Here is a 25,891-nt window from a genome sequence, read left to right on the forward strand (position 1 = left end):
CTGACTCTTCTTCTGGGGATCTGTATCCCAAGGGGAAAGACAGTTGAGAGTTATAAGGCAGTGACTCCTCTGAGGAGTCAGAAAGGACTTTCTGTCCTCTAGTACCCGTCTCAGTAGGTTGAAGCCTAGAGCTCAGGAGGGGAGGAGAAGAAGAATCAGTAACAGCAGTGGTAGGCCTCAATGCCATAAAGGTATTGAAAAGGCTTTGACTGAAAGCCTGCCAATCGGGCATGCTTTCTGTTGTGGGAGAAGTATGTTTTCTCTTTTCCCTTCTCTTAAGTGGTCTGGAGGATGTCTGCCTAGAAACCGGAGATTGCAGGGGTTCAGACGGTTCCTCAGAAAACATAGGTTCCCCCGGCATCAGAAACTGGCAATAGCCTTTGCAGATGTGCTCTCACTTACGGATAGTGCAGCATCCTTAGAGGTACTCACGACATCCGGAGCAGCGGATCCGGGTCCAGATCCTAGAACCAGGCTGATGGCCACAGGATGGGGATCAGTTGGAAGAAGCTCCGCAGTAGATGAAAGCTGCAAGGTCCTGGCCTTCTTTTTTGGCAGTTCTGCGAAGATGTCTGAGGAACCCTCCAGCCATAAGGTACGTTGATTCAGATGCTGGTTTTCAAGGTAAATATTAAGCCCATGCAAGCGACTACGTAGTGTCCTAGGCACGAATGCCTGGCAAACAGGGTAGGCCTTGTGGTTGTGCAACCATCCCAAACAGAAAAGGCACTTGTCATAGACGTCCTTATGAAGGATCTGGCAGCCACACTGTCTGGATGACATGAAAAAGCAATACTAAATTATAGAAGGACTGAAAAGGTCCCCAACGAGGTACTTATCTTATACAACAAATCCAATGTCAGTGATAGCAGAAACACCTGGTGTACGACTGGCAGCTGAAAAGCTCTGAGGCCTGCTGCATGCCGACGTCACCTTTATGGCCCACATACTCTCGGCCACGTCAGAGGTCTCACGCACTTTGGAGGGACTGAAAGCTTTTGGATACTGGCCATACGTACACGAGACTAGAGGAGTAAACCCATATGCAGAATACTGCAACATGGGAATAGATGGACATATACGATTATTATAACAACAAAAGACTATTTGTGATTTAAGAGGAAGCATAAAAAGAAAGGAAATGATAATAAGAAAAATGTTAGAAGTTGTAAGACTTAGCAAGTTAAAACTCAGACAAAAATTCATGGACTTACAAAATGTATAGAACTGAAATAAGATTATTTTAAGGTTTAGTTACAGGAGAAGGGGAGTTAGTTGAAAGGATTTTCTGAGCATCTTGTAATATGGCTAGAGATAAAGGAAAACAAGGAATATATAAAAATAGGCAATGGAACAAAAAGGATAAATGAGAAAGCATGGAATGAAAAAGGAAAGAGATTATTAATACAGTGATGGAAATACATTAATATGAGAACATTTTATAAAAATTGGTGTAAATGGTGGATGATATTTATGGAAAATATAAAGCATGTTTTTTACAGTGGCAATATGGTGTGAGAAAAGCAGACAAAGATATAATGATGCATTGAAAGTTTAAGAACATGACAAAGTATTTGACAAGGAAAAATAATTTTATGAAAAATCAAGAAAAAATACATGAATTGGTATATTAGCAATTTTTTTAACAAGGAAAAAGAGAAGTATCAAGTTACTTAATTAAGAAACTGGTAGTGCAATGAGAGAAAAAAAATGTAAAAAGAGAAAAAGAACTCTGGAAAATATTATGAACAGTGTACTGCAATATGCACAAAAAATGTTTAAAGAAAAAAGCAGATAGTAACAAAAAACATGGAAAGTAAACAAGTTAAAAGAACAAACAGAGAAGGAGATTTCTTTAAATAAGCTAAATAAAGTAAATATAGATATGGCTGCAGGACCAGATGGAATATGATATGAAATGTATAAAAAAATTAAAGGGTTTGGCAAAAAAAAAGAATTTAAAGATTTTGAGTGAACGGTCAAATGCAGGTTTTATGTATAAAGAATTATGTGGTGGAATGCTTAAATTCATATGGAAGAAGGAAGATACAAAACAATTAAACTGGACGCAGTATTGAATAATAATGATTTGAATTACTTTCACAAAGATCTTCTAAAGAGATTTGAAACTAAAATGGAAAATATTACAGAAGATATATATAGTATAAAGAGGAAGGGTTGTCAGGAATTAATGACAGAGAAATTTGTAGATGATATTATGAACAGAAATGAAGTGAAAATCACGACATCAGACCTTAAGACATTTGATACAATTGGACATGAAATCTTATGGGTAACAGTGAAAGAATATAATATAAGTGATAAGGTTAGGAAATTATGCATGTCTGTACAGAGCTGTAGTAATAAAGTAAAAATGCTTGTAAATGGCTGGTTAATACAAGAGGTTCATATGAAGAGTGGTGTAAGACAGATATTTAATGACTTGTATACTCTGCATTAGTCATGAATATGACATTATGTGAAATCAATCACAAAATGAAGGAGGTGGGGTATGACACCTAAAGAGTTAAGAATTACAGTTCTGTTAACATATGAAGATGACATTACAATAACTGCCAAACAATTTGGATAAAAGTAACAATTTGCACAAATGAGTGTTTAGAAGTGACAGGGATGGCTTTAAATAAAGAGAAAATTAAAGGTTTAGTTGATTGTAGCAGAGACAGAGGGTATACATTTTACAATTAATAAAATGTTTGCATTAGGTACAAAATTTGGGAATAAAGATGTAAAAATGTAAAAAGAATTAATTGGGGGAAAAACAACAGAAGTAGTAAGATAAGTTTGTCTTTTCTGGAGAACATACAAATCATTCAGAAAAAAAGGCTTATTTGATAACTTCAGTACTTATGGGAAAAATAGTGTACTTTGCAAGTCTATTTATGTTGCCAACAGTATTTGAAAATGAATTATTGCATATTTTTTCTATTTTAAGGGGTTCTAGATTAAACCCAGTAAAAAGAGGAGTTTTGTATGTAAATAAAGTGGAAGGAGGTTTAGGTATAATTAACCCAGTGAAATATAGGTTCATAGGTTGGTACTGGGCTATCTACCCGAAGGCATACATTAGCCCAGCCACGTTGTGCGGTATTCACCGCCCCTTTAGTAGTTCCCTAGACCCTTGTACTAGCAGCTAGTACCCTTGTCCCCTATCTAGTAGTGCTGTTGGTGTGATCCCCAGTGTAAACTTTCTGTTACCCATCCACTCATCAAGGTTCCTCTTGAAGAGTGATGGTGAGGGGCTCTGTCTTATGTAGATCGAAACCTTGTTCCATAGTAAGGGAAGTCTCTGCAAAGGGAATCTATCCCTCCAGCATGTTCTATTGATTGTTATGTTGAGGTTTATATCCCTAGAGCGTGTAGCTCGAGTAGATTTGGTTTTGCTAAGATGAAGCATGTTCAACAATTCTGGAATGGACATGGCTCTGTACGTTAGACAGAGATCGCCTCTGAGAAAGCGGTATGCAACAGAGAACAGTCTTAACTTTTTCAATCGTGCTGCATAGGGCAACTGTTTGAGGCCAGTAATCCTCTTGGTTAGGTACCTCTGTGGTGTCTCCAGCTGCTGGAGATGTCTAGGCAGGTACATTCCAATTGGTGCATCGTACTCAATAATGGGTCTGATGAGGGAAGAGTAGAGGGGCACCATTACCATCCTTAGATCTTGATGCGAACCCTTTTGTGATCAGATGGGTCACATAGAAGGATTTTCTAACCACTTTGGCAACATGGTTATCAAAGGAAAGCTGACTATCTACTTGGGTCCCTAGATCCCTTATTTCTTCTTCAGATTTCAGGGGATTACCTCCTATGTTGTAGTTTGCGGGTACTCTGTTTTTTCCAATGGGGATTACTACGCATTTTTTTGCATTTAGCTTGAGACCATGGCTTTGACACCATGCATCAATCTCATTTAGGCCCTTCTGGCCCTTACGGCCCTTATGTTGCATCATTAAATTGGTAGAAACTGTTAAACTGGATAAATGAAAAAAAAATGTATAAAAAGGGTGCATAAATGAAGAAACAAAATGTTACCAAGAGAAAAAACATAGTCAAAAATAAAAATTGATGATACAGAAAGAGATAGAAAAGTATGGTGTAAGAATGTAATAAAACATTACTGTGTAAAGCCATGAGAAAATCTAACAGATAAAAACATTAAAGGTATAAAAATAGGCAAATGGTGTAATCAGAAAGTAGAATGTTAACATTTTTTGTGGAGACTGGTAACAGATAAATTGTAAGTAAAAGGAAATTTGCTACATAAAAAGAAAAGTGAATCTCTTTACATTGTCAAGTAGAAGAAGCTAAGGAATATGCATTTTTGAAATATAAAAAAAAGTAAAAAAGTTATGGGGAAAACTACGTAAAGAAGATATTTTGGAAGATAAAAAGTAGTAGATAAAATAAAACATGGATATGATTAAATACGGATATTATAAGAATAGAAGTAATAAACTTTTTATCTGTTTGTTGAATGTATTCATGTTATGTTGGTTATATGGAATGAAAGAAAAAAATCCATTTACCACTAAACAATTTCATTTAATCAATATTAAGTAAAATTAGATGTTGGTTACGGAAAAAGGAATGGTGGTCTAATAAGGATGACAACTTTGTACAACTGTAAAGGAAATTATAAATGTGTAAATAGATTTGTATAGTTATATATTTGTAAATATCAAATATGCAAATATGTTGTAAATAAGAGTTATTTTTTATATAAATAAAGGACCCTAACTCCTTTCAATAGGTGCCATGGGATATTTTACATCCACCTCAGCTACTAGCTACTCAAGGAGATGGGACTTCCCTTTAAAATCTCATTCGAAAGACTGCTCATTCAGCAGTGCAGACGCCCCCTTATGCTGCAATGCAGTGTCATTAATCATTCGACTGGTGTGGGAATAAAACCCAAGGCCTTATGCACCAAAGGACATTGCACTACCCGTTATGACACTGATACTGGTCAGATAAAAGGTGTACCAAAAGACAGATTCTGTGGGTCCATTCACCATGGCAAACTCTTGATACAAATTCTTAAAAGTTTTATCGTGTGCATGATAGGTTGAAGTGCCTGACCACACTGATTTCTAACTGCCCACTGCAAAATCCTCATATTCGGTTGTGCTAAGGGAATCATTGGTAAGGAGACGGTCAACAGACCTAACACCTTGGCAGCAGATGATGATGATGATGGCTGGGGGTTTTGAGAAGACTGCAGACTATGAAGATTACTGAAGATATTCTGACTGGAGATAATTTTACTCTGACTGTATCCAACAGGAATCCGAAGAAAAATAGAAGCTGTGATGGAGCCAGTTGGATTTTGCCCATGCTGTCTTTGATCCCCAAAGACAGACATATCTTGAGTAAGTACTGCCTCACTACTTGCAGCCTCTGCACAGTGGCTTTGAGCCAGAAATATAGGAAGGCCGACTGTAGTGAGTCTGAATGCTAGGACTTGGAATTGATAATGACTGGTCCCCAGCTTAGAAGCCCAGGAATCTCTTTAAAACTTTGGCTATTTTGATGTGTAAGTTGGCATCTTGGACATCCAAAAAAAAAAAAAAAAAATCCAAACTCCTGCTTGCAAGCATGGCAGTATGAAGTGTACATGTTACCAGCCAAAACCAACTCCTCCTCCTCCTCCACAAATTGGTTTAGTTGACTAAGGTCAAGAATGAATCTGATATCCTCTATCTTTTTTGGCAATGAGGGGTCTGGAGTAAAATCCAGACGCAATCTAGTCTGGTGGGACCTCCTGGACGGCTTTATTTCTGCTTCCCTCTTTTTTGACGTGAAACTATTGGGGTATGTAACATCATGATTTTGGTCATTTTTAAACAGGGAAAAGAACAGCCTCTGAATATAAAGGCAGGAAAGACATCCCTTGACTGCCTCCAGAGCGGGAAATGCATACAACATGTCAGGACTCATACTGATGGGATCCAAGAAAGGACCCCCTAAAGCTCTGAATGGTTGGGACCACCTATGCCTCTACTACGATAGCTAGACTGGAGGTCCCCCCTTGGGATGAGAGATCCTGTCATACTGCAGCCTGTTCTGGGGCTACTGGAACTTAGGAACCATTATATTTTTGTATCTTTCTGATTACACTAAAAGGTCTTCTGAGGTGTGGAAAATTTCACCTCAACAGCAGTGAGTGTTCTACCCTCCTGCACACACCCTAGCAGCTTCTCCTTCACTTTCTGCCAAAATAAGGAGGTGCTTTCAAAGGGGCCACTGATGGAGCACACCTTGAAGTAGTCCAAGAAATTTGTGAGGTGCAGTCAAGGCTTGCTTTACCATTGCCAAGCCAGAGCCTACTAATCTGGCCACATCATTTTTCACACTATGACTTAAATGCATGGTCAACGAGAAGATGAAATTTATAGTTGCCACTTGGGCTTCTATGCTCTCTGCCCCCCCTCATCAACCTACCCCTCGCAAACAGCAGTTTCACAGTGTCAGCTGTTTTCTTGGTCAAATTCCTCCGAAATCTGTTCATATGTGCCTTGTAGTTTGAAGTGGTCAAGGAGAACATACTAGATGCATTCACTTACTTCCTTAGCCTACCCATCACCCTCGATTATCTATTTGGAGAACGCATAGCCTGTGCAACGTCTATGATGCCTTGCTTGGTAGCCTTAGCCACCACTACACAGTCCACAACTGACCCTTTACTCGAGTGGTATTTACCTTTTGGGATCTCATCAATAAGCCAGTCTGGTGGTGGTACTGCTCAGAGCCAAGGCTTCCCTGCAAGATTTCTTCTTCAAGGGAGGTGGAGTGTATGGGCGAGTCTCATTTCTAGAACCTCTCAGAATGAGGAATCTTCATGCAGGAACTTGGGCAAAACCTTCCCTTTGTCAAGGTAAGTATTCAGGTATAGGGAGTCAAGGTGCTTCTTGCACAGTCTCCAAGGGGACCTCTGCTGAAACTTTCCCGTAATCAAATGTCAGTAAAATAAATATATACATACATAAATACATTTCTAAAATAGTTTGCCTGTTAACTTGTACAACAGAGGATTGAATTCAGAACAAAAGTTCTGATACTTTACTGACAGGACAGGAATCTTAATGTGTACATCACAGCTAAATTAAAGATAAATGCAATACTTCTCATACTTACAGACTTCAATGTTACTGCCCTCAAACTATGACACTTACCTTCTGATATACAGAAAGTTCAAGCATGTTCTACAAAACACTCTCCACCTTTTAATTGATGTACTTCAAACAGTTTAAGTTAGACTTGAGCACTACTTTTTTTACTGTTACACAAGGACCAGGAAGACAAGATTTATAATACTATGGTGCCCATTTGAGGATATGGGGAAATGAGCAACTCCAAATGCACTGCCTCTTGTCAAGCTTATGTCCTCCATCACCAACTCAAACTGTTCTCACCTCTGGGCCATATGGTAATCTGGATATAAGCTCTGGTGCCATCCAATAGGGAGTTCCTACCAAAGACTTTCGTCGTGGGACCTCTTTGGACACTTGTGCACAGAATCCAAAATCTGACAGCTTTACCTAGAACAGAACAAATTATATTTCAATATTTTATCAACTGCATTAACTGTAGAGAGCAAATACAGTAAGTTCTAGTTCAGAACATTGTGCTCAAGAGTGGCAGGTGGTACTAGCTGAATATACAAAAACACATACACAGGAATAAGTCATGACTAATGGCCTCTCAAAGCTGCACAACTGCTACAGCTCCTTCTCTCAGTCTTCTGCTTATGCCAAGCTCTCTGGAATCTTCTTCTATGTCAAACAGTAACACTTTATAGTAATATTCAGTAAATGTTAAGATTATTCAGAGAGCTGCATTGTAGTTTACCTTTGTCTTCTACCTGTTAAATGATTTTTCACATGAACCCTTGAAAATAGGCACCTCTCTTCAAGCTAAACTGCCAGTGAATCTGCTACATAACCAATTAAATAATATTGTCTGCTTTCAAAATAGCAACTTCCTACTTTATCTGCATCTTGAACATTCTATTTACACGATTCTGATCACAGTTTGCTGTTTTTCTGTCAAGAGTTTTTGGAGTGCAAGGGGAGGAGTTTATGTTTCCTTAAGGGTTTACTGTGACAGCAAATAAAAAGTAATGATTTGAAGTAAAAATTTCACAATTCCTAACTTCTAGAAAAAATAAATAAGATTACTTTCATTCATCTCCCCTCTTTCTTGACCACACATTAATAAGTAATCTTTACCAGAGCTAAGCATTAAAATTTAATGTCGTACTCCTAGCCATAAAGCTGTTTTTTTTCCTGCAGTTTTATCATAGTCCTTTGACTGCTTTACCTTTAAGTTTCAATATCTGCTTTTAACAAGTCTAGTCTGAAATTAAAGCCGTTATGTTACACCATGCATACAGAACAGTGCAAACTTAAGGTGCCAAATTAAAACACACATCTGCCAGAGAACTATGCACTACAAGTCATAGTGCAACTTGTTTTACCTGCTACACTACACTACCGAATCTTAGTCTCATCACCCTAGTCATCTCTAAATCTGCTTTAGTTTCCTACCTCTTGCATCCCCCCTCCCATTTTTTTCTCTCCAGTTCCAATTTTTCCTTTTCTTCTAGCTCACGCATCATGCTGCAGTCTTATTAGTTTGTACAACCTTTTGTATTCAAAACTTCATTTTTTTAATTTGATTTCTGACTTCTGCTTTCTTTCTAATTTGGTTTCTGTCCTAATACTTTACTTCAATGGTTTTAAGCTACAACTGTGTGAGACATACAAAAGAGATGACCGAGTATTTTTCATGTCCTTACAATGGCTTGGCTGCAAACCCTTAAAAGGGGCTGTTGTCATTTTAGTTTAATTTTGTACCAAGGCCTGTAACAACAGCAACAGGCTTATGAAGGCTTTTAACACACTGCATCATACATCCCACCACAGAAGTACTGAAAGACTACCAATAAATTTTACAAGGATAGATATGAATGCTAAGGGAGGAGTGGGGTGGCTTGACATGTGAAAGGGAATAAATCATGCACTGCTATCAAGAGTACCAGATTCAGTTTACTACGTTATTTTTTTCACATTGTCATAGTGGCTCCATTTATGGGCAGAATACATAGCAGCTGGGTGAAGGACCTTATCAATAACACTTGGATGAAGACCACAGCAAAGCCACGTCTAATTGTAGATTCAAAATGCAACTTCTAATACTTGAAGGTATGCAATGAAGGCCAACTAGCTACTTCCAATATTCATGCGCGTTTGTGTATATGCGTATGTATATATATACACACACACACACACGGCTAAGAGACTACATCAAAAAAGGCCATAAACAGGAGTTAGTCATTATCAATTCCAGCCACTGCCTTTCGATAGCAGCACAACCCAATAACCGTCGCGATCCCCCTAGATGTTCATTACATGGACACACACCATAGCAACCTACCTAAGTCTAAAAGGGATCCAAATATTCCTATACTCGGATGCCTGGAAAGTAAAGAGACCTTTGATTAGGGCCATGGAGCAGGTAACCTACCTGTGCAGACTAGAGCTGCCTCTGTCCTTTCTGCCACAGCAATGACCCTGGTTCCACAAAAAGACATGGCTTCAGCTACATCTGCAAAAGCCAAGGCATGATAAAAATTTGCCTTGTATGTTTCCTATTATGGACTTCTGCCATTCTTGTAGCCACAGACACTTGTCAGCACACAACTATGCACACTATGGTGCCAAAGGTTCTCCTGTCAGTACACAGCTGGTGAAGCACAGACCCAGCTGAGGTACCTACAATGAATAGTCATCACAGTATAGGAGCAAACTGTAGAATGCACAACAGTATTTATCTATTTATCCAGGTTACACAAAACTCCGGACTACTAGGATTGGTGACTACCCACCATATCTTTATCTTCACCCTGAATTTTTAAACCTTCCTAAACTTCTTAAATTTAAAGGTTATCGTGTTACTCAGTTAGCCAGTAATCCCTTCCCTTAAAGTTATGAACCAGAAAAAAAAATTCAAATGAAACTGGAGGAAAAGAGCAAGGGGCTCAAGTTTTAATAAACTACACTGGATAACTGATGCAATGAAATGAGAACTCATATTATTAATCCGTACTAAAGAACGTGAATCTCAGAGATAAAGTTATGTACTCACCATAACAGTCTATCTGTGTTGTCCATTTTCATTCTACCTCAATGGAAGGGTTCAGATCAGAGACTTGGCTCTGACTTGGGCGCTTCTACCAGCTCTTTGGATCCAAAACTCTCAAGCTCCTCCCTTTACCCAAAATGCCCTGCCAGCCTAACATACCTCAGATCGAGTCTGCTGCCCCTACATATAAAGGGACCATAACTTAAGAAAGTTAATAAAAATACATTAAGAAAAGGAAGCTGGTGCACACACAAGGAACATTTGCCAACAGAACTCTTAGATCTTTCCAGAAGGAAGGGAATGGAGGGAGGTGGGTGGGAAGTTGAGGAAGAATGAAAATAAGCACCACAGATGCTGATGTTGTCCTTAGTATTCATCCCTCAGCTGATGGGACAGAGTCTCCAGCTAGTTGAACCTTGGGTAACCCTCATGGAAGGATATTTCTGAGTACTGCAGAGCCAAACACAGCTCTGTTCTGGAAACCAAATAAAATTTGTAATAAAGCAATAAAGATGTGAGCATTAGTTCAAATTGTAGCTGCACAAAATATCATCTATGGAACCCCTTAATCAGAAGGCTTAAGATACCGCCACAGACCTCTTGGAATGAGTTCCAAGAGGCTTAGGCAAAGATAAACATTTTTTTACTATAGACAAAGAGATACAATTGGTTAGCCATTTGGCCAGAGTAACTTTGGAAACTGGCTTGTCTAATTTGTTAAGAGAAGGAAACAAACTGGCCAGTGCACTCTCTCTTATTTGATAACTTTGGAAAGAAAACTGGGAGATTAATGACCTGGCTAATGTTGGACTCGGAAACTACCTTGGGCAAAAAGGATGTGTTAGTCCTCAAGGTCACCCTGCCTTTGTGGAAAACCAGGTATAGAGATTTGGAAGATAGACCCTGGAGCTCAGATACTCGTCTAGCTGATGTGATATCAACCAGAAAAATGGATTTCCAAGATAGAAACTTTAGATCAGACCTAGCTGATGGTTCAAATGGAGATTGGGTCAGGGCCTGAAGCATAACCATTAAATCTCATGGAGAAGTAGGTAAAGGAGGTTTAAGTAAAAAGGTCCCTTGGAGAGAAGCTTTACAAAATCTTGAAGAAGCTAAGGCAGAGTTATTTCGCCTAGATGGAAGTTTCAAATGAAAGCCAAAAGGACCTTAAGAGTGGAAAATTGAAAATCAAAGCTAGAAATTCATGTAGAGCTGATAGAAGGGCAGAGAGAGGATCCAGGTTTCTGTTAAGGGCCAAGAACATAAATCTTTCCCATTTACTCTTGTAAGTTCTTTTAGTAGAAGCTTTCTGAGAAGATAATAGAATATGACGGACAGAGGAGGACCTCCTGGGGCTGCTTAGCAATCAATGGAACTGGAAAACTCATGTGGTCAATTTGAGGCCTGTTATATCTGGGTGAGTTACCTCTGTCAGGTGAGACAGGAGGTTTGGAGATGGATCCAGGAGATGAGGCCAGAAGGGTACAATGAGGATAACGTTGCTCTTAAACAGACATGCTTTCTGTAGAAATTTGGGAATGAGGGGCAATGGTGGTTAAGCATAAAGAAGACCGGAGAACCAATTGTGAACAAGAGCATCTCTCAGGGCAAATAAACTGCTGCATTTGTTGTTGAGTGGGGATGTAATCAGGTCACAGCATGGCTGGCCCCATCAGTGGAGAATTCTCCTCACCACTTGGGCATTGACAGACCACTTGTGAGGCATCAGAATAGGCCTGTTTGGTTTGTCTGCAATCACACTGGTTTCTCCCAGGATGTGCATTGCTATTAGTAATCGACTGGAAGAGCTCACCATATGCCACACACACATTGTTTCTCGAAAAGCAGAAAAGACTTGGTTTCTCATTGTTTGTTGGTGTACCACACCACTGACGTATTGTCTGCCTGAAAAGCAATTGTTCCAGATGAGAGAACATCTTGAAGGGCCTACAATGCTAGTAAAACAGCTCTTATTTCCAGTAGATTGACATGCATCATGTGCTCTTTGGGGGACAATGTACCTTGGACTGTCCTTCCCAAGTAGTGCCTCACCCCCACCCCAGTTGGGAGGCATCCGTGGTTACCATGGCCGGGGACAGGGGAAGAACAAAAGGTTGGCCCATGGAAAGTTCTTTGGAATGAATCCACCAAAAAAGGTACCTGTTGCATGCTTGAGTGACCTTGACTAGAGCTGTTAAAGGATGGAGGAGAATGGACCACTGAGTAGACAGGGTTCACTGAAGTATTCGCATGTGAAACCTGGCCATAGGAACAAGGGTGATAAGCAGCTGCTCTGGATTCCAACGCTTGTAAAATTAGTCACGCTGGAAGAGAAAAATGTTATTCCTTTCATGACCTGTGATCGGAGTGTCTGTATTCCAGCAAGGGAAGAGAAGCAAGTTGACTGAGGCTAGACAAGCACCTATGAACTCCAAAGTCTGCATAGAATTGAGTTGTGACTTGGTGTAATTGACTGTGATGCCTACATGGAAGCAAAACTGGAGAAAGATGTCTCTTGCCTGTAGGAGAAGATGCCTGGTTGGGGCAGTTAGGAGCCAGTCATCTAGATATGGAAACACCTGTATTCCTTTGTAGCCTCAGATGAGATGCTACCACTGTCATGTATTTGGTAAACACCCTGGGGGCTGTGATGAGACCAAAGTGCAGAACACTGAATTGCTAATGACTGGCTCCCATTTGAAAGTTCAGAAACCTTCTGGAGCGCCTGTTCATTCTGATGTCATAGAACGTAAACTGAAGATCTATCGAGTACATCCAATCTTACTTTCTCAGCAGAGGCAAAATAGACTGAAGCATGACCATCTGGAATCTTGAATATTGCACGAACTGATTTAGTTCGCAGAGAACCAAAACTGATTTCAAGTAAATTGTCTTTTTTGGCACAAAGATGATCTTGAGTAGGTCTCAGATCCTCCCTGGTCTTGGGGGGGACCTTCTGGAGGACTTTTTATTAGCAGCTTTTCTGTTCTAATGGTGCTACATCCTTCTGATTGCGTGGAACATCAGGGATGCTTTTCACTTTTGTAAGAGGAGTTTGGAAAAATAGTAGGATATAACCCCCAGATGTAATCCTCTGCTCCCAGGAATCTTTTGTTATAGATAGCCAGGCTCTTTGGTGCAGAGACAAATGCCCCTAGACTGCCACCAGAGGGCAACATTTGGGCCTTCCTTCAGCAGCACTGGTAGGGCTTATCCAAGAAGGAAGCTTGGAAGCCATGGTTCTGGAAGCCACCTCTGCCATGTGGATGGCGTCTTCTGTTTCAGTCCCTCCCCAATCTGCCATGGGGGGAACTACCTCCACATGAGTCTTAAAACAGACCCTGGGATTTACAGAACCACATTTTTCTACCTCCCAGTCAATTCCTAGAAAAAGAGTAAAAGAAAAATGTATGCCCATGGCAATCAGGGTCTTTCCCTCTTGCTCACATCTGGAAAGCATATCCTTTACTTTGAGGCCAAATTGATGAATGAAGACTTAAAGGGCTCAGCAAACTCACAGTCACATCCAGGCATATTTCCTAACGGCTATGCCTGAACCTGCCCCCCCCCCCCCGAGGTAACTTTCGCTGCATGGGAAATCAGCCTCATGGATGCAATAAAAATTGACTGGCTGGAGGGTGGTCAGTTGTGAGGACACTATTTTAGTGTTGGGAAGACATGGTCCCAGAAAGAAATCTGCACAGTTCTTCAGTTAAATTTTTTTGTAACCTTGTAAATGTGCCAGGTCATTCGGTGAATGAAATACAAATATTGCCAATGCATACATGTATGTACCAAATCTGTCCAAGGCCGTGGACTCCCTGTTAGGGGGATGAACAGAAGAGCACTGTTCAGCAAGCTCTTTTTTAGTAGCTGTTGCCAAAACCATGGCATCAACAGGGACTCGCTTACTCCAGTGTGTGTTGTCTTTAGGAGGGGCTAAATATTTATCAGGACATTTAAGAATCGTCTCCAGAGAGGCCAGTTCCTTCCATGCCCACTGAGAAACAAGATCTAGGAGTTTATAAGTGGGAGAGCCATCCAAGTAGTAGCTGAGCCAGACCTAAAAGCTTCCACAGAGGTATTGGAAGTCCAACCATCTTTTTGCTTTAAGAGTTCCAGAATGTCTCCAAATGAGACGTCTTCAGGTAGAGACCAAGGGGACCTCACCCCTTCATCGAAATTAGTGTCCTCAGTGAGATATTCCTGTGGGGAATTTAGGTGTCTCCTTTTTACATGCCCTCTTCTAAGGGACCTCCTCAGTGCAATGGTCTGGCAAGTATCACAAGAAATGAGGATGTTCTAACAAGCAGATTGGAGGCTTGCTCGGGTTGGCTACCCAAATGGAACAGATGAACGAGGTGCAGGACAGAGAACAGAAGGCGGTATGATTGTCTGATCAGAGGATAACAGGGATGTCCTATCTCTAGGCAAAGAGAAGGCCCTCTCCACAACCTTAAAGGCAGAGTGCCTGGGAGCAACCGAAATCGACAGCAAAGGATCTTACAAAATGCCAAGTGCCTGCTACTGCCATCCCACATGCACTCCACCAGAGGAAGACGCTGGACCCACGCTGTCCAGCGCCGAAGCCCTGAGAGGCAGAGACAGCTCAGATAGCTTCAGAGTCGAACCAAGCCCCATGGAACTGGAGCAGATGCTTCAGTTCCGAATCTTCTGGCTCTAAAAGTCTCTGGGCCAGGCAACTCAGGGAAGTTACCAGAGTCAAAGAGCAGACTGCCTTCAGATCTGATGAAGACACCCCTAGAGGTCTTGGATTCAAGGGCTCTGAAACAGTAGGATGGATCTGAGAAGGAGAAATCAATGGGGAAGTAGTCAAAGGTTGATTCATGGATCCGGTAGGAGTAGGAGCCAAGAGTACCCCTACCTAAATCTGAGCTTTGAGCAATTTTCTCATCATCCAATCCATATCAGCCTCAGATAAACATCTGGAAGACCTCAGAGAAGATGTGGAGGATGGAGGTCTGGAACATCTATGGGGAGATCCTTCCAAGAAAGGTGATGGGAGCTGAGAAGTGACTGGATCCAGTAGGAGTGAAGGTGTTCAGACCCATGGTAATTTAGGTTTAGAAGCAGTCAGATTCAAGTAGTTCAGATCCAACTTTTTAAACAACTTAGATGGCAGCTCCGAAGAAGGAGCCAATGAGGAAGTACGATCTGGTAACCTCTTGCAAGGGTCATCTTTCAGAACAGAGTCCAGCTTCCCCTTGTCCAGTTTCTCAGAGGGGGTTTGAGCCAAAGTTGTAGAAGCAGCAGTAGTAGAATGGAGAAGGCCCTTCAATACCAGCTTGTTTCTCAGATAAAGGAGGGTTCTGGAAATTAACCTGCAAAAAACACTCTGCATCTAGATGAGCAGATCAAACAATTCCATGTGGGCATCTGAATTCAGGAATTTATGCCCACAGATGATGCATTTTTTAAATGTGAAAGGCTTGTCAGCCATACTAGAAACAACTCCACAACAACCAGAATTATAGAAGAGAAAAAAACTACTTAAGATTTTTTCTTTTTTTAAAGAAAAGCAAGAGAAAGAAAAAACTGCCAACAATAGATGTATAAACAGTACTCTACGTAGATAATAATGTACCAATGATGGTACTACACAAAAATACCTGGAAACATTGTAGTGAACTAAAAAAAAACTTTGCTAGAGAAACTAGCAATAAAGCAAGAGAGGTAGGAGCAATAAAATAAGGTAAGGAGAGGTAAATTGTAAGGCAAACTCACATTTTAACAACTAAACTCTCAAAGCTTGAAAGGTTCATAGGTGTGTACTAGCCTAATGGCCCTGGAGCCTTTACAAGCCTAGCCCAAACAAACTGCCCAGGCACTGTGCCACCCGATTTTAGTTCACAGTGCCCATATCCAGTAGGGCAACTGGAATGATCCCTGGAATTAACTTTCTGTTACTCATCCACTTGTCAAGATTTCTATTGAAGAGGGCCAGCGAGGTGCTCTGCTTGACATGAATGGGAAACCTATTCTAGAGTATGGGCAGTCTTTGGGAGATGAACCTGTCCCTCCAGTATGTTCTGTTAATTGTGGTAATGAGGTTGTGATCTCTGGAGCGTGTGGTGCTGGGGGATTGGGATTTCTTAAGGTGTAGCATTTCAAGTAGGGATGTGTCGGACATGGCTTTATAAATCAAGCAGAGATCACCTCTAAGTAGATGATAAGAAACTGAGAACAGCTGAAGTTTCTTGAGTCTGTCCATGTAGGACATATGTTTAAGGCCTAGGATCCTTTTTGTGAGGTACTTATGTGGCCTCTCAAGCTGCTGTAGGTGTCTGGTCAGGTACATGCCAAATGGGGCATTCTATTCAATGACTGGTCTAATGAGGCACATGTAGAGATGGATGATGACCTCTTTCTTCATGGATGCAAAACCTTTGGTTATAAGATGTACCACGTAGAAGGACTTTTTGAGCACAGTGGCATTGTGGTGGTTGAAGGTGAGGTGGCTGTCGACCAGATATCTTATGGCCCCCCTTCAGTGGGCTCCCATCAGTGTGGTAATTTGTGAGAATGGAGTTTTTTTTCCAAAGGGGATGATGACGCATTTTTTGTCATTAAGCTTCAGGCCATGGTTCCGACACCAGTCATTGGTCTCAGAGATGCCCTTTTGTAGGATTGTCTGCATCACTTGGGGAGTTGATCATGACTCCTAGCTTGCAGTCGTCAGCAAACTTGGTCAGCCAGAGTCCTTCTGTGTTGGCCTGGACTTCTGAGGAGAAGATGCCAAACAAGAGAGGGCCCAGAACCAAACCCTGTGGGACTCCACTCGTGATCGATCGATAGTCTGACTTGGAATCCGCAACTTTCACTCTCTGGGTCCCGTCTGTGAGCCAATTTGCAACCCACCTAGTGATGTAAGGATTGATGCCTAGTTTGGTGAGTTGATCAATGATGCACAAAAAAAAACATGTCCAGCACCAAGGAGTGAAAAAACTCTCCAAGTTAGTGTGTGTGGCAGCTCCAGCAAATGGTATAAAGTTTAAACCATGTAAACAGACCGCTTTCGACAAAAATTAGTCTTCCTCAATGTAATAACCTGAGTGGGAAATGGTATCAAAGGCCTAGGCCAGGTCGAGGTAGGGTGTATGCACTGCCTTATCCTCATCCGCAGCCTTGGTGACTGCCTCGAAGAAGTCAACCAGGTTCAGCAGGCAGGATCTCTCCTTGTCAAAGCCACACTGTGTGGGGTCAAGAGTTTGGAGATTGCCTATATATTTGTTAAGCAGGTCCATGACGATGCGCTCCACAGCTCTGCATACCAGACTCGTCAGGCTAATGGGGTGATAGTTCCTAGGGTCTGTAGTTGCTCCCCCTTTACGGAGTGGGATGACTGTAGCAGTGAGCCATTCATTAGGGACGTAGCCTGAGGTAAGGCTGTGACTGAACAGGGCACAGAGATGTGGTGCCAGTTAGTTTTGTAGCTCATACAGGATGAAGCCAGGGATAATATCAGGTCCCATGGATGCTATATTCTTGGCTTTGGACAATGCAGCTTTTACCTGTACTGCAGAAACGGTGGGTACCACGCTTTCTTCTGGTATTGTGATAGGGCCCTTGGGGGGAGGGTAAAGTTGGCACTGAATCTGTTGGCCAGTATTTTGGCTATATCTCTTGACTCAGTATAGGAGGTGCCATTGTGCAATAACTCAGAGCAAATCTGGATATTGCCTTTGAGGTTTTTTATATAGCTATAGAAGGCTTTGTGGTTGTTTTATGGTGTCAGCCGCAATTCTGCCTTCATAGCTTGCTTTAGAGGATTTGATAAGGGATCTCAGCTTCTCGATGAGACTGATAAGGGAGGTTTTCCAGTCTTGTGATTTAATTTTTTTTTTTTTTTGCAACAGTTTCTTTCTTCTGTTGTAGAGTTTACTGATGACTGGGGACCATCAGATTGGCTTTCTTTTTTTGGAGGAGAGCATCTTAGTTCTATTTGGTATGGCAATGTCCATGCATTTGTGTACATGTTCGGACTGCTCTCACGGCAAGCATTCTTAACCCTGGAAAATGCTGACATCTGTGCAGTCACAGAAACTTGACTCAAAGTTCCGGAGAGCACCTCAGCCTTACCTGGCTACAAATTCTATCAGACATTCAGACTCCAAACTGTGGGCAGTACAACCAAAGGAGGTGGAGTTTCAATATATATTACAGACATACACACCTCCAGGCTGTTCAAACAGTATGATGCACAGGAGACATTTCAGGTGTAGTTAACCACTGACAAGACAGCTATACAAATCATAGCTCGCTACCGGCACCGAAAACTGACTCAAGATGCCCAATCTGCCTATCTGTACCTCTTCGAATCTATCAGGATTCAACCCATTACCCTGATCCTGGTCGACTAACTACTCAAACATAGACTGAAAGAACTACCCGTGCCAGAACACAAATGCCCAGAGATTCCTTGTTTTGTCAATGCAAATGCTTTGGAACAGCTAGTCGATACCCCCACAAGAGGCAATAACATCTTGGACTTTGTATTCACCAACATGAGTAACCACTGCAGCATCCCTGCAGTATCATCTTCCCTGGTAAGATCTGACCATAAAGTTGTCACTTTCAAAGTCACCATCTCCCCTGACCCGCCTCTAGCTAGGGTCAAACAAAAAACCTTCTCCAAAGCTGAATGCACCCTCCAGAGGGATGGTATGAACAGCTTCACATCCCCCTCCCGCTCTTTAGCAAAGTACAGTTGTGTACACTTACCATAAATGTAGATGTTCGAGTGAATTCACTGTTGCAGTCATTACATTTGGGTTATCTGCTTGCAGGTAACCCTCAGTCAGCCTGATTAACAAAGTCTTGGGTCCTGCGTTGGTTGCTGTCCCTTCTTCCATGATGTCAGGGGTATAAAACATGCAGTCGATGCCATTACATCAGTTTTTCTTGTCCCAGATGTCAGGTGCCCCCCTAATGGGAAGCAATTAAATATAAAAGTACAAAGATATACCTCCAACAAAAAAGTAAATACACCAAAAAGGCTTTTAAGCATAGTAAAGGAAAGTAGAGGTATAGTCAAAAGAAGTTAGGGGGCTGGAGGGAGGGTAAAGTACAGTTTTGTACCTACCATAAATGTAGATGTTCGAGTGCTAATACAGCTGCAGTAATCACAGATGGGTTTTCTGCCGTCAGGTGGGTCCTCGGTCGGCCGAATTCCAAAGACTAGGTCCGGCATCGGTTGTTGTCGCTTTCTTTCCTGACGTCAGAGAGGCAGGGGTATATAAGACACAGCCGACACCATTTTCTTCAGTCTTTCTTGCCCCAGATGTCAGGTGGCCCCAGAAGGAAGGCAATACATAAATTATATTTATATACATGCAATGCAATATAATCAAAAATCAGTAGTTGCAAGCAAATATACCATAGAAGGATAACCCAATCAGGTTGCATGAAGAGGGGTTAGGCCCTAGGCCTTTACCAAGAGGGGAAGGAGGGAGGGAAAACTGTACTGCAGCTGTATTAGCACTCGAACATCTACATTTATGGTAGGTACAAAACTGTACTATGTTCATCGTGCATACAGCTGCAGTAATCACAGATGGGTAGAATCCCAAAGCTACGCACAGGGTGGTAGGCACTAGGTGGAACTGGGATGAGCCAGAATGCCCTGCAACACAGCAGTGGCAAAGCCTGCTCTAGTTTTGGAATATAAAGGCAGGTGGTAGTGTTTTGTGAAAGTGTGCACAGAACTCCAAGTGGCTGCCTCCAAAATATTTTTGGTAGGAACTCCTCTAAGGAAGGCTGTAGAGGTAGCTGCGGCCCTGGTGGAGTGGGATCTAATGCCTGTAGGGACAGATTTTCCATGATAGGAGTAACAAAACTGTATGCAGTGGCCTATCCATTTTGAAATTGTCTGTTTGGTAACTGGCCTCCCTTGGGCTCCTACAGCATAGGACACAAAGTTGTTCTGATTTCCTGAAAGGCTTTGTTCTGTCCAAATAATAACGTAGCTGTCTATGGATGTCTAAGGAGTGTAGCAGCCTTTCCCCTTTGTTTTGAGGATTGGGGTAAAAGGTAGGTAAGTGTATGGCTTGATTTAAAGCTACCCTGGATACCACTTTAGGCATAAATGATGGGTTGGTTCGAAGGGAAACCCTGTCCTGATGGAAGATGAGAAAGGGCTGCACAGCCATGAGGCCTTGTAGTTCCGAAACCCTACGAGCTGAGGTAATGGCCAGAAGGAAAGCTGTTTTCCAGGACAAATATTGTAAATCTGTTGAGGCAGCTGGTTCAAAGGGAGGCAATGTTAATTTTTCTAGAATGTAATTAAGATCCCAGGCTGGTATTGGTTGTTTCCTTGATGGTCTTATATTCTTAGCCCCTCTGAGGAACTGTCTTAAGAGTGGGTGAGAGAATAAGGATGGATCCGTGTTGAATCCTGCAGAAATGGCTGAGGCATGGATTTTTATGGAGGAAAATGAAAGTCCACTGTTCAGCAGCTCAGCTAGATACTGTAATACCCGAGGCAAATTCAGTTTTCTAGGGTCCTGGCCTTTTTTCTCATTCCAAGAGCAAAACCGTTTCCATTTTGCGGAGTAAGCCTTTCTAGTAGATGGCCTTCTGGCCTCCAAAATGACATCCTGCACCTCTTTGGAGAGTAGGGTCTGTTGTGGTGGTAAGGAATTTTCCATGCAGCGAGATTGAGTGTTTTCAGCTGACTGTGAAGAGTTTTGTAGCTGTGCTGAGTCAGCAGAAGAGGCATTAGAGGTAGGGACCAGGGAGGAGTATGTGTTAGGCTCCTCAGGAGTGGGTACCAGTGTTGTCTTGGCCAGTCTGGAGCAATCAGTATCATCTTCGGTCTGTCTGCCCTTGCTTTCAAGAGCACCTTGGGCAGAAGAGGCAGAGGTGGGAAAGCGTAAACTGTCCATGCTGTCCAACTGAATGAAAGGGTGTCCACTCTCCAGGCCTTTGGATGAAAGGTCCTTGAACAAAACTTTTCCAATTGATGATTCCTGTGGGAGGCGAAGAGATGTCTGGCCTCACCCACGCTTGGATTATCTTTGTAAACACTTGAGGATGCAACTTCCATTTGTGTGGATCTGTCATATTTCTGCTTAGATTGTCTGCCAGCGTGTTTTCCAAACCTGGCAAGTACTGTGCTTTAAGTTCGATTTGCCATTCCAGAGCCAAGTTCCAAAGTGTCATGGCTAGTCTGCACAGGGGGTATGAATGTGTTCCTCCTTGTTTGTTTATATACCACATTACTGTAGTGTTGTCTGTTCTTATCAATAATTGTCCTGGATGCAGGAGGTCCTTGAAATCTGTAATTGCATTTATCACTGCTAGCATTTCTTTTTGATTGATGTGAAGGTGCTTTTCCTTTTGGGACCATTTGCCCTGAATGCACCTGTCTGTCATGTGCGCCCCCCAGGCGTAATCTGAGGCGTCTGTTGTGATGACTTGATTTGCTTGAGGCTTGCAGAATGGGAGACCTGTGTTTGTTTGACATGCTTGGGCCCACCATAGAAATTCCTTTTGCAAACATGGAATTATTGGTATTATTGTTTCCAAACTGTGGCTGTGTTGAGACCATAGGTTTTTTTGGTACCACTGAAGTTTCCTCATATGCAACTTTGCACATGGGATTAAAAGAATGCAAGATGCCATGAAGCCCAGAGCCTGCAGGATTTTCCTTGCAGTAAGCCTGGTACAATTTGCTAGTATTTTGAAGTACTGAGTTAGTTGCCCCTGTTTTTCTGGCGTAAGATAGGCCATCTGGGTGTTTGTGTCCAATTTGGCACCCAGGAAAGTTATTTTCTGAGATGGTGTTAGCCTGGATTTCTCTTTGTTGATTGTGTATCCCAGAGAATTCAGTAACCGTGTTACGTAAGCCAGATGCTCCAGAAGTATGTGCTTGCTGTCCGCTTGGATCAGGCAGTCATCCAAATAAGGGTAAATTTGTATCCCTTGAAGTCTGCAGTAGGCAATTACTGATGCCAGGCATTTCGTGAATACTCTTGGCGCAGTAGATAAGCCAAAGGGCAATGCAGAGAATTGATAGTGGATTGAACCTGCAAGAAATCTGAGGTATCTTCTGCAGCTTTGTCTGATTGGGACATGCAGGTATGCCTCCTTGAGGTCCAATGTTACCAGCCAAAACTCCTTGCCCAGCATGGGAAGAAGCTGCTGTAATGTGAGCATCTTGAATTTTGGTACGAGTAAGAATGTGTTTAGGATGGATAAGTCCAAAATGGGTCTCCAGTTGGTTCCTTTCCTTGGTACCAGAAATAGCCTGGAATAAAAACCTTGTCCTTGTTCGTGAGTAGGTACCTTTTGAATAGCTTTCATGTCTATGAGCTTTGAAATTTGTAGTTGTGCCTCTGCCCTTTGATTGTGTGGCAGGTTTTGCATGCCTCTCATTTTTGGAAGAGTGTGAAAATGAAATCTGTAGCCTCTGTTTATAACGTCCAGGATCCATTTGTCTGTTGTGACAATATGCCAATTTCTTGTAAATAATGCCAGCTTTCCTCCCAAGGGTGCTGCCAGCTGAGACTTGCTTGGCATGGAAAGGAGGAAGTCATTGGGTTTGTTTCCTGTATTGTTGTGCACTGTCTTCGCCACCTCTTGGTGCTGGAGTTTGCCATTGCCTGCCTCTATATGATCCTTGTGATTGTCCTCTGCCCCTTGTGCGCCTGTATCTACCTCTTTGGGGCTTGTCCGTGGCTGGAAAGGACCAGTTATTAGAAGGCCAATTTCTGCTAAAACGTGGTGGTTGGACCTGTAGAAAAGCTTTGACAGCTTGCATAGATTTGGCTTTTTCTTCCATTTACCGTAGTATCTCCTCAGCATTAGTACCAAATAGCACATCCTTTTGTAAAGGAGCATCTAGTAGTTTAGCTTTCACATGATCAGGCAAGATTTGTTCCCTATGCCAGGCATGTCTACGAATGACTGATCCTGTAACAGCAGCTCTACTTGAGGCCTCTAGGGCATCACAGCCACATTGTAAGGTGTGTTTACGCACTTGTTCTGCACTATGCATCATATCCTGCAATTCCTTCAAATCTGGTTGTTCAGGTTGAGACATTTTATTTCTTAATTGTGATAACAGAAACTGCTGATATTTAAGCATATGAAACTGACAATTTAAGGCCCTCATGGCTAGGGTGGCCGAGGTATATACCTTTTTTCCCCACCTTTCTAAGGATCTTGACTCTCTTTCAGAAGGTAGTGGATTCTTAGCAGTAGAGGCCTTCATTCCCTTGGGGCCTTGAGAAATGGTTTCAGGGTCAGCATTATGGCTTTTGTAAAAAAATTGGCGAGAGTTAGGAACTCTGTAGTACCTATCAGGCTTGACTGGGGCAGGAGGCAGGGAATCCGGATTAAGGCAAGCCTCCGAATAAACATCATCAAGTATGGCCAAGACAGGAGGTATCGCCAGAGGTCTGTGTTGAGGTAACAAAAGAAATTCCCTAAGTCTTTTCTTGGAATCAGAAAAGTCTTGGCCTTCCCAATGGAAGTGTTCCCTCAAGGTGTGCAAGGTTTCCCCAAAAGAAAAATCCTCAGGAGGAGATACAGAAGGAATGGACTGCTCTGCATCAGAATCTTCAAAAGGGGAGTAAGAGTGTTCCTCTACATCAGAATGTTCTGAAAAAATGGAGCCCTGATCAGAAGAGGGAGAATCTTCCTCCACTCTGGGTCTCTTGTATGGAGGGGGTTGGGAACCCCTGATAAGAGTAATTAAATCCTCAGCCATTTTAAGCATCTACTTTTTAGGCATGGGGCCTGGAGATGGGCCCTGTGCAACAGGCCTCTGGGGATGCCTGGCTGATTTGGACTTAGTAAAGGCCTTAATGGAAAAGGAAGATGAGGGTCTAAAGACACCATGGGTGGAAGTGGACCTGTCCACATTAGGAGGCTCAACGCTCACAGTGGCTTCGGTGGTTGTAGTCTGGGTATGGGCCGAGGTACCTGCGGTCTCGGTTACAGAAGACACCGCCAAAGAAATGTTGTCTGTAGTCAGGGACTGCATAGGCGTCTCACTGAGAACCGGACCACGTGTAGCCGGTTTTGGCGTGGTGTCGGTGAGGACCGTGGACCTCGCGTGTCCTTGCGTTTTTTGGACAAAACGGTAGTCGGAGTCTCCAACGACATTTTATAATCAAAGGCTTTACCAAAAAAGTATTGGGCGAACTCCGCCCGATGCTTAATAGTGCGTTTATTGAAAGTAGCGCAAAAGCGACAGCCCGAGACGTCGTGGTCTGGGCCTAAACAAGGTATGCAGAGGAAATGGAAATCCTTATGCGGTATTTGCTTCCCACAAGAAATACAATTGTTAACTTTTTCTGACATCGGTCTGAGGCAAGAAAAGTTTCCCCAACGGGTACTTAGCTTTAAAGAAGACTTCGGTTTCCAATTTTTCGTAAATTCAGGAGCTGGCCGACCAGCACTTGCGAAATGCTTCTGCTTTGGGCACCGCGCGGCAAAAAAGACTTTAGAAAATGGCGTCGGCTGTGTCTTATATACCCCTGCCTCTCTGATGTCAGGAAAGAAAGCGACAACAACCAACGCCGGACCTAGTCTTTGGAATTCGGCCGACCGAGGACCCGCCTGACGGCAGAAAACCCATCTGTGATTACTGCAGCTGTATGCACGATGAACATCCAGGACTGCAACAGTGAATACACTCGAACATCTACATTTATGGTAAGTGTACACAACTGTACTATGTTCTTCATGTTTCACTGTTGCAGTCATTACATTTGGGTAGATTCCCAAAGCTATGGTTGGGAGGAGGAATTTAGATAGCATTACGGCCAGCTATAAGGCCCTGCAAGACTGAAGTAGCAAAGCCAGTTCTGGATTTAGAGAAAATTGGCAAATGATAATACTTGGTGAAAGTATGTACAGAACTCCAGGTAGCAGCTTCTAGGGTGCCCCTGGTAGGGATGCCTCTAAGAAAGGCTGTAGAGGTAGATGCAGCCCTGGTGGTGTGAGGTCTGATCCCCTGGGGGATAGTTTTTCCATGGTGCTTATAGCAGAAATTAATGCAATGGCTTAACCATTTAGAAATGGTTTGCTTTGAAATAGCCTTCCCCTCTGCCCCTGCAGCAAATGCCACCAGCAGTTGTTCAGATTTCCTTTGAGTTTTAGTCCTGTCCAAGTAGAATCTAAGTTGTCTGTGTACATCTAAGGAATGCAGTATCCGTTCTCCTTTATTCTGTGGATTGGGAAAGAAGGTTGGCAAATGAATGGACTGATTAAGAGCCACACTGGATACAACCTTGGGCATGACGGATGGATCGGTTCTGAGGGACACCCTGTCCACATGAAAGATAATGAAAGGCTCCACTGCCATAAGGGCCTGTAATTCAGATACCCTTCTAGCTGAAGTGATTGCTAAAAGGAAAGCTGTTTTCCAAGAAAGAAATTTTAAGTCTGCAGTAGCAGCTGGCTCAAAAGGAGGGAGAGTGAGTTTCTCCAAGACAAAGTTAAGGTCCCAGGCTGGGGTTGGAGCTCTCCTGTGTGGTCTCAAATTTTTGGCCCCTCTGAGGAACTGCTTGAGCAGTGGATGAGAGAAGAGGGGAGGTTCTGTGTTATAATGAGCTGAAATGGCTGAGGTGTGGATTTTAATGAATGAAAAAGGCAGGCCCTTGTGAAGCATCTCAGTTAAGTATTGTAAAATCTGAGGTAAATTGGGTGCTGCTGTGCTCATCCCTTGAGATTGGTTCCAGACACAGAATCTTTT

General features: G+C 42.4%; 1 protein-coding gene across 1 annotated transcript in view; it reads right to left on the minus strand.

The window, feature by feature from the left end:
• Window positions 1–25,891, minus strand: part of PAK4 (p21 (RAC1) activated kinase 4) — a gene marked incomplete in the record, with an annotated part of 2,042,725 nt that overhangs the window by 327,527 nt on the left and 1,689,307 nt on the right. Inside the window, 1 exon segment of the mRNA XM_044080579.1 lies at window positions 7,437–7,562. Within this exon segment, the coding sequence (XP_043936514.1) occupies window positions 7,437–7,562 (126 nt within the window).

The sequence above is a fragment of the Protopterus annectens genome, chromosome 1.part0 (assembly GCF_019279795.1).
Source record: "Protopterus annectens isolate FY-2018-M chromosome 1.part0, PAN1.0, whole genome shotgun sequence".
In the NCBI taxonomy this organism is placed as follows: domain Eukaryota; kingdom Metazoa; phylum Chordata; order Ceratodontiformes; family Protopteridae; genus Protopterus; species Protopterus annectens.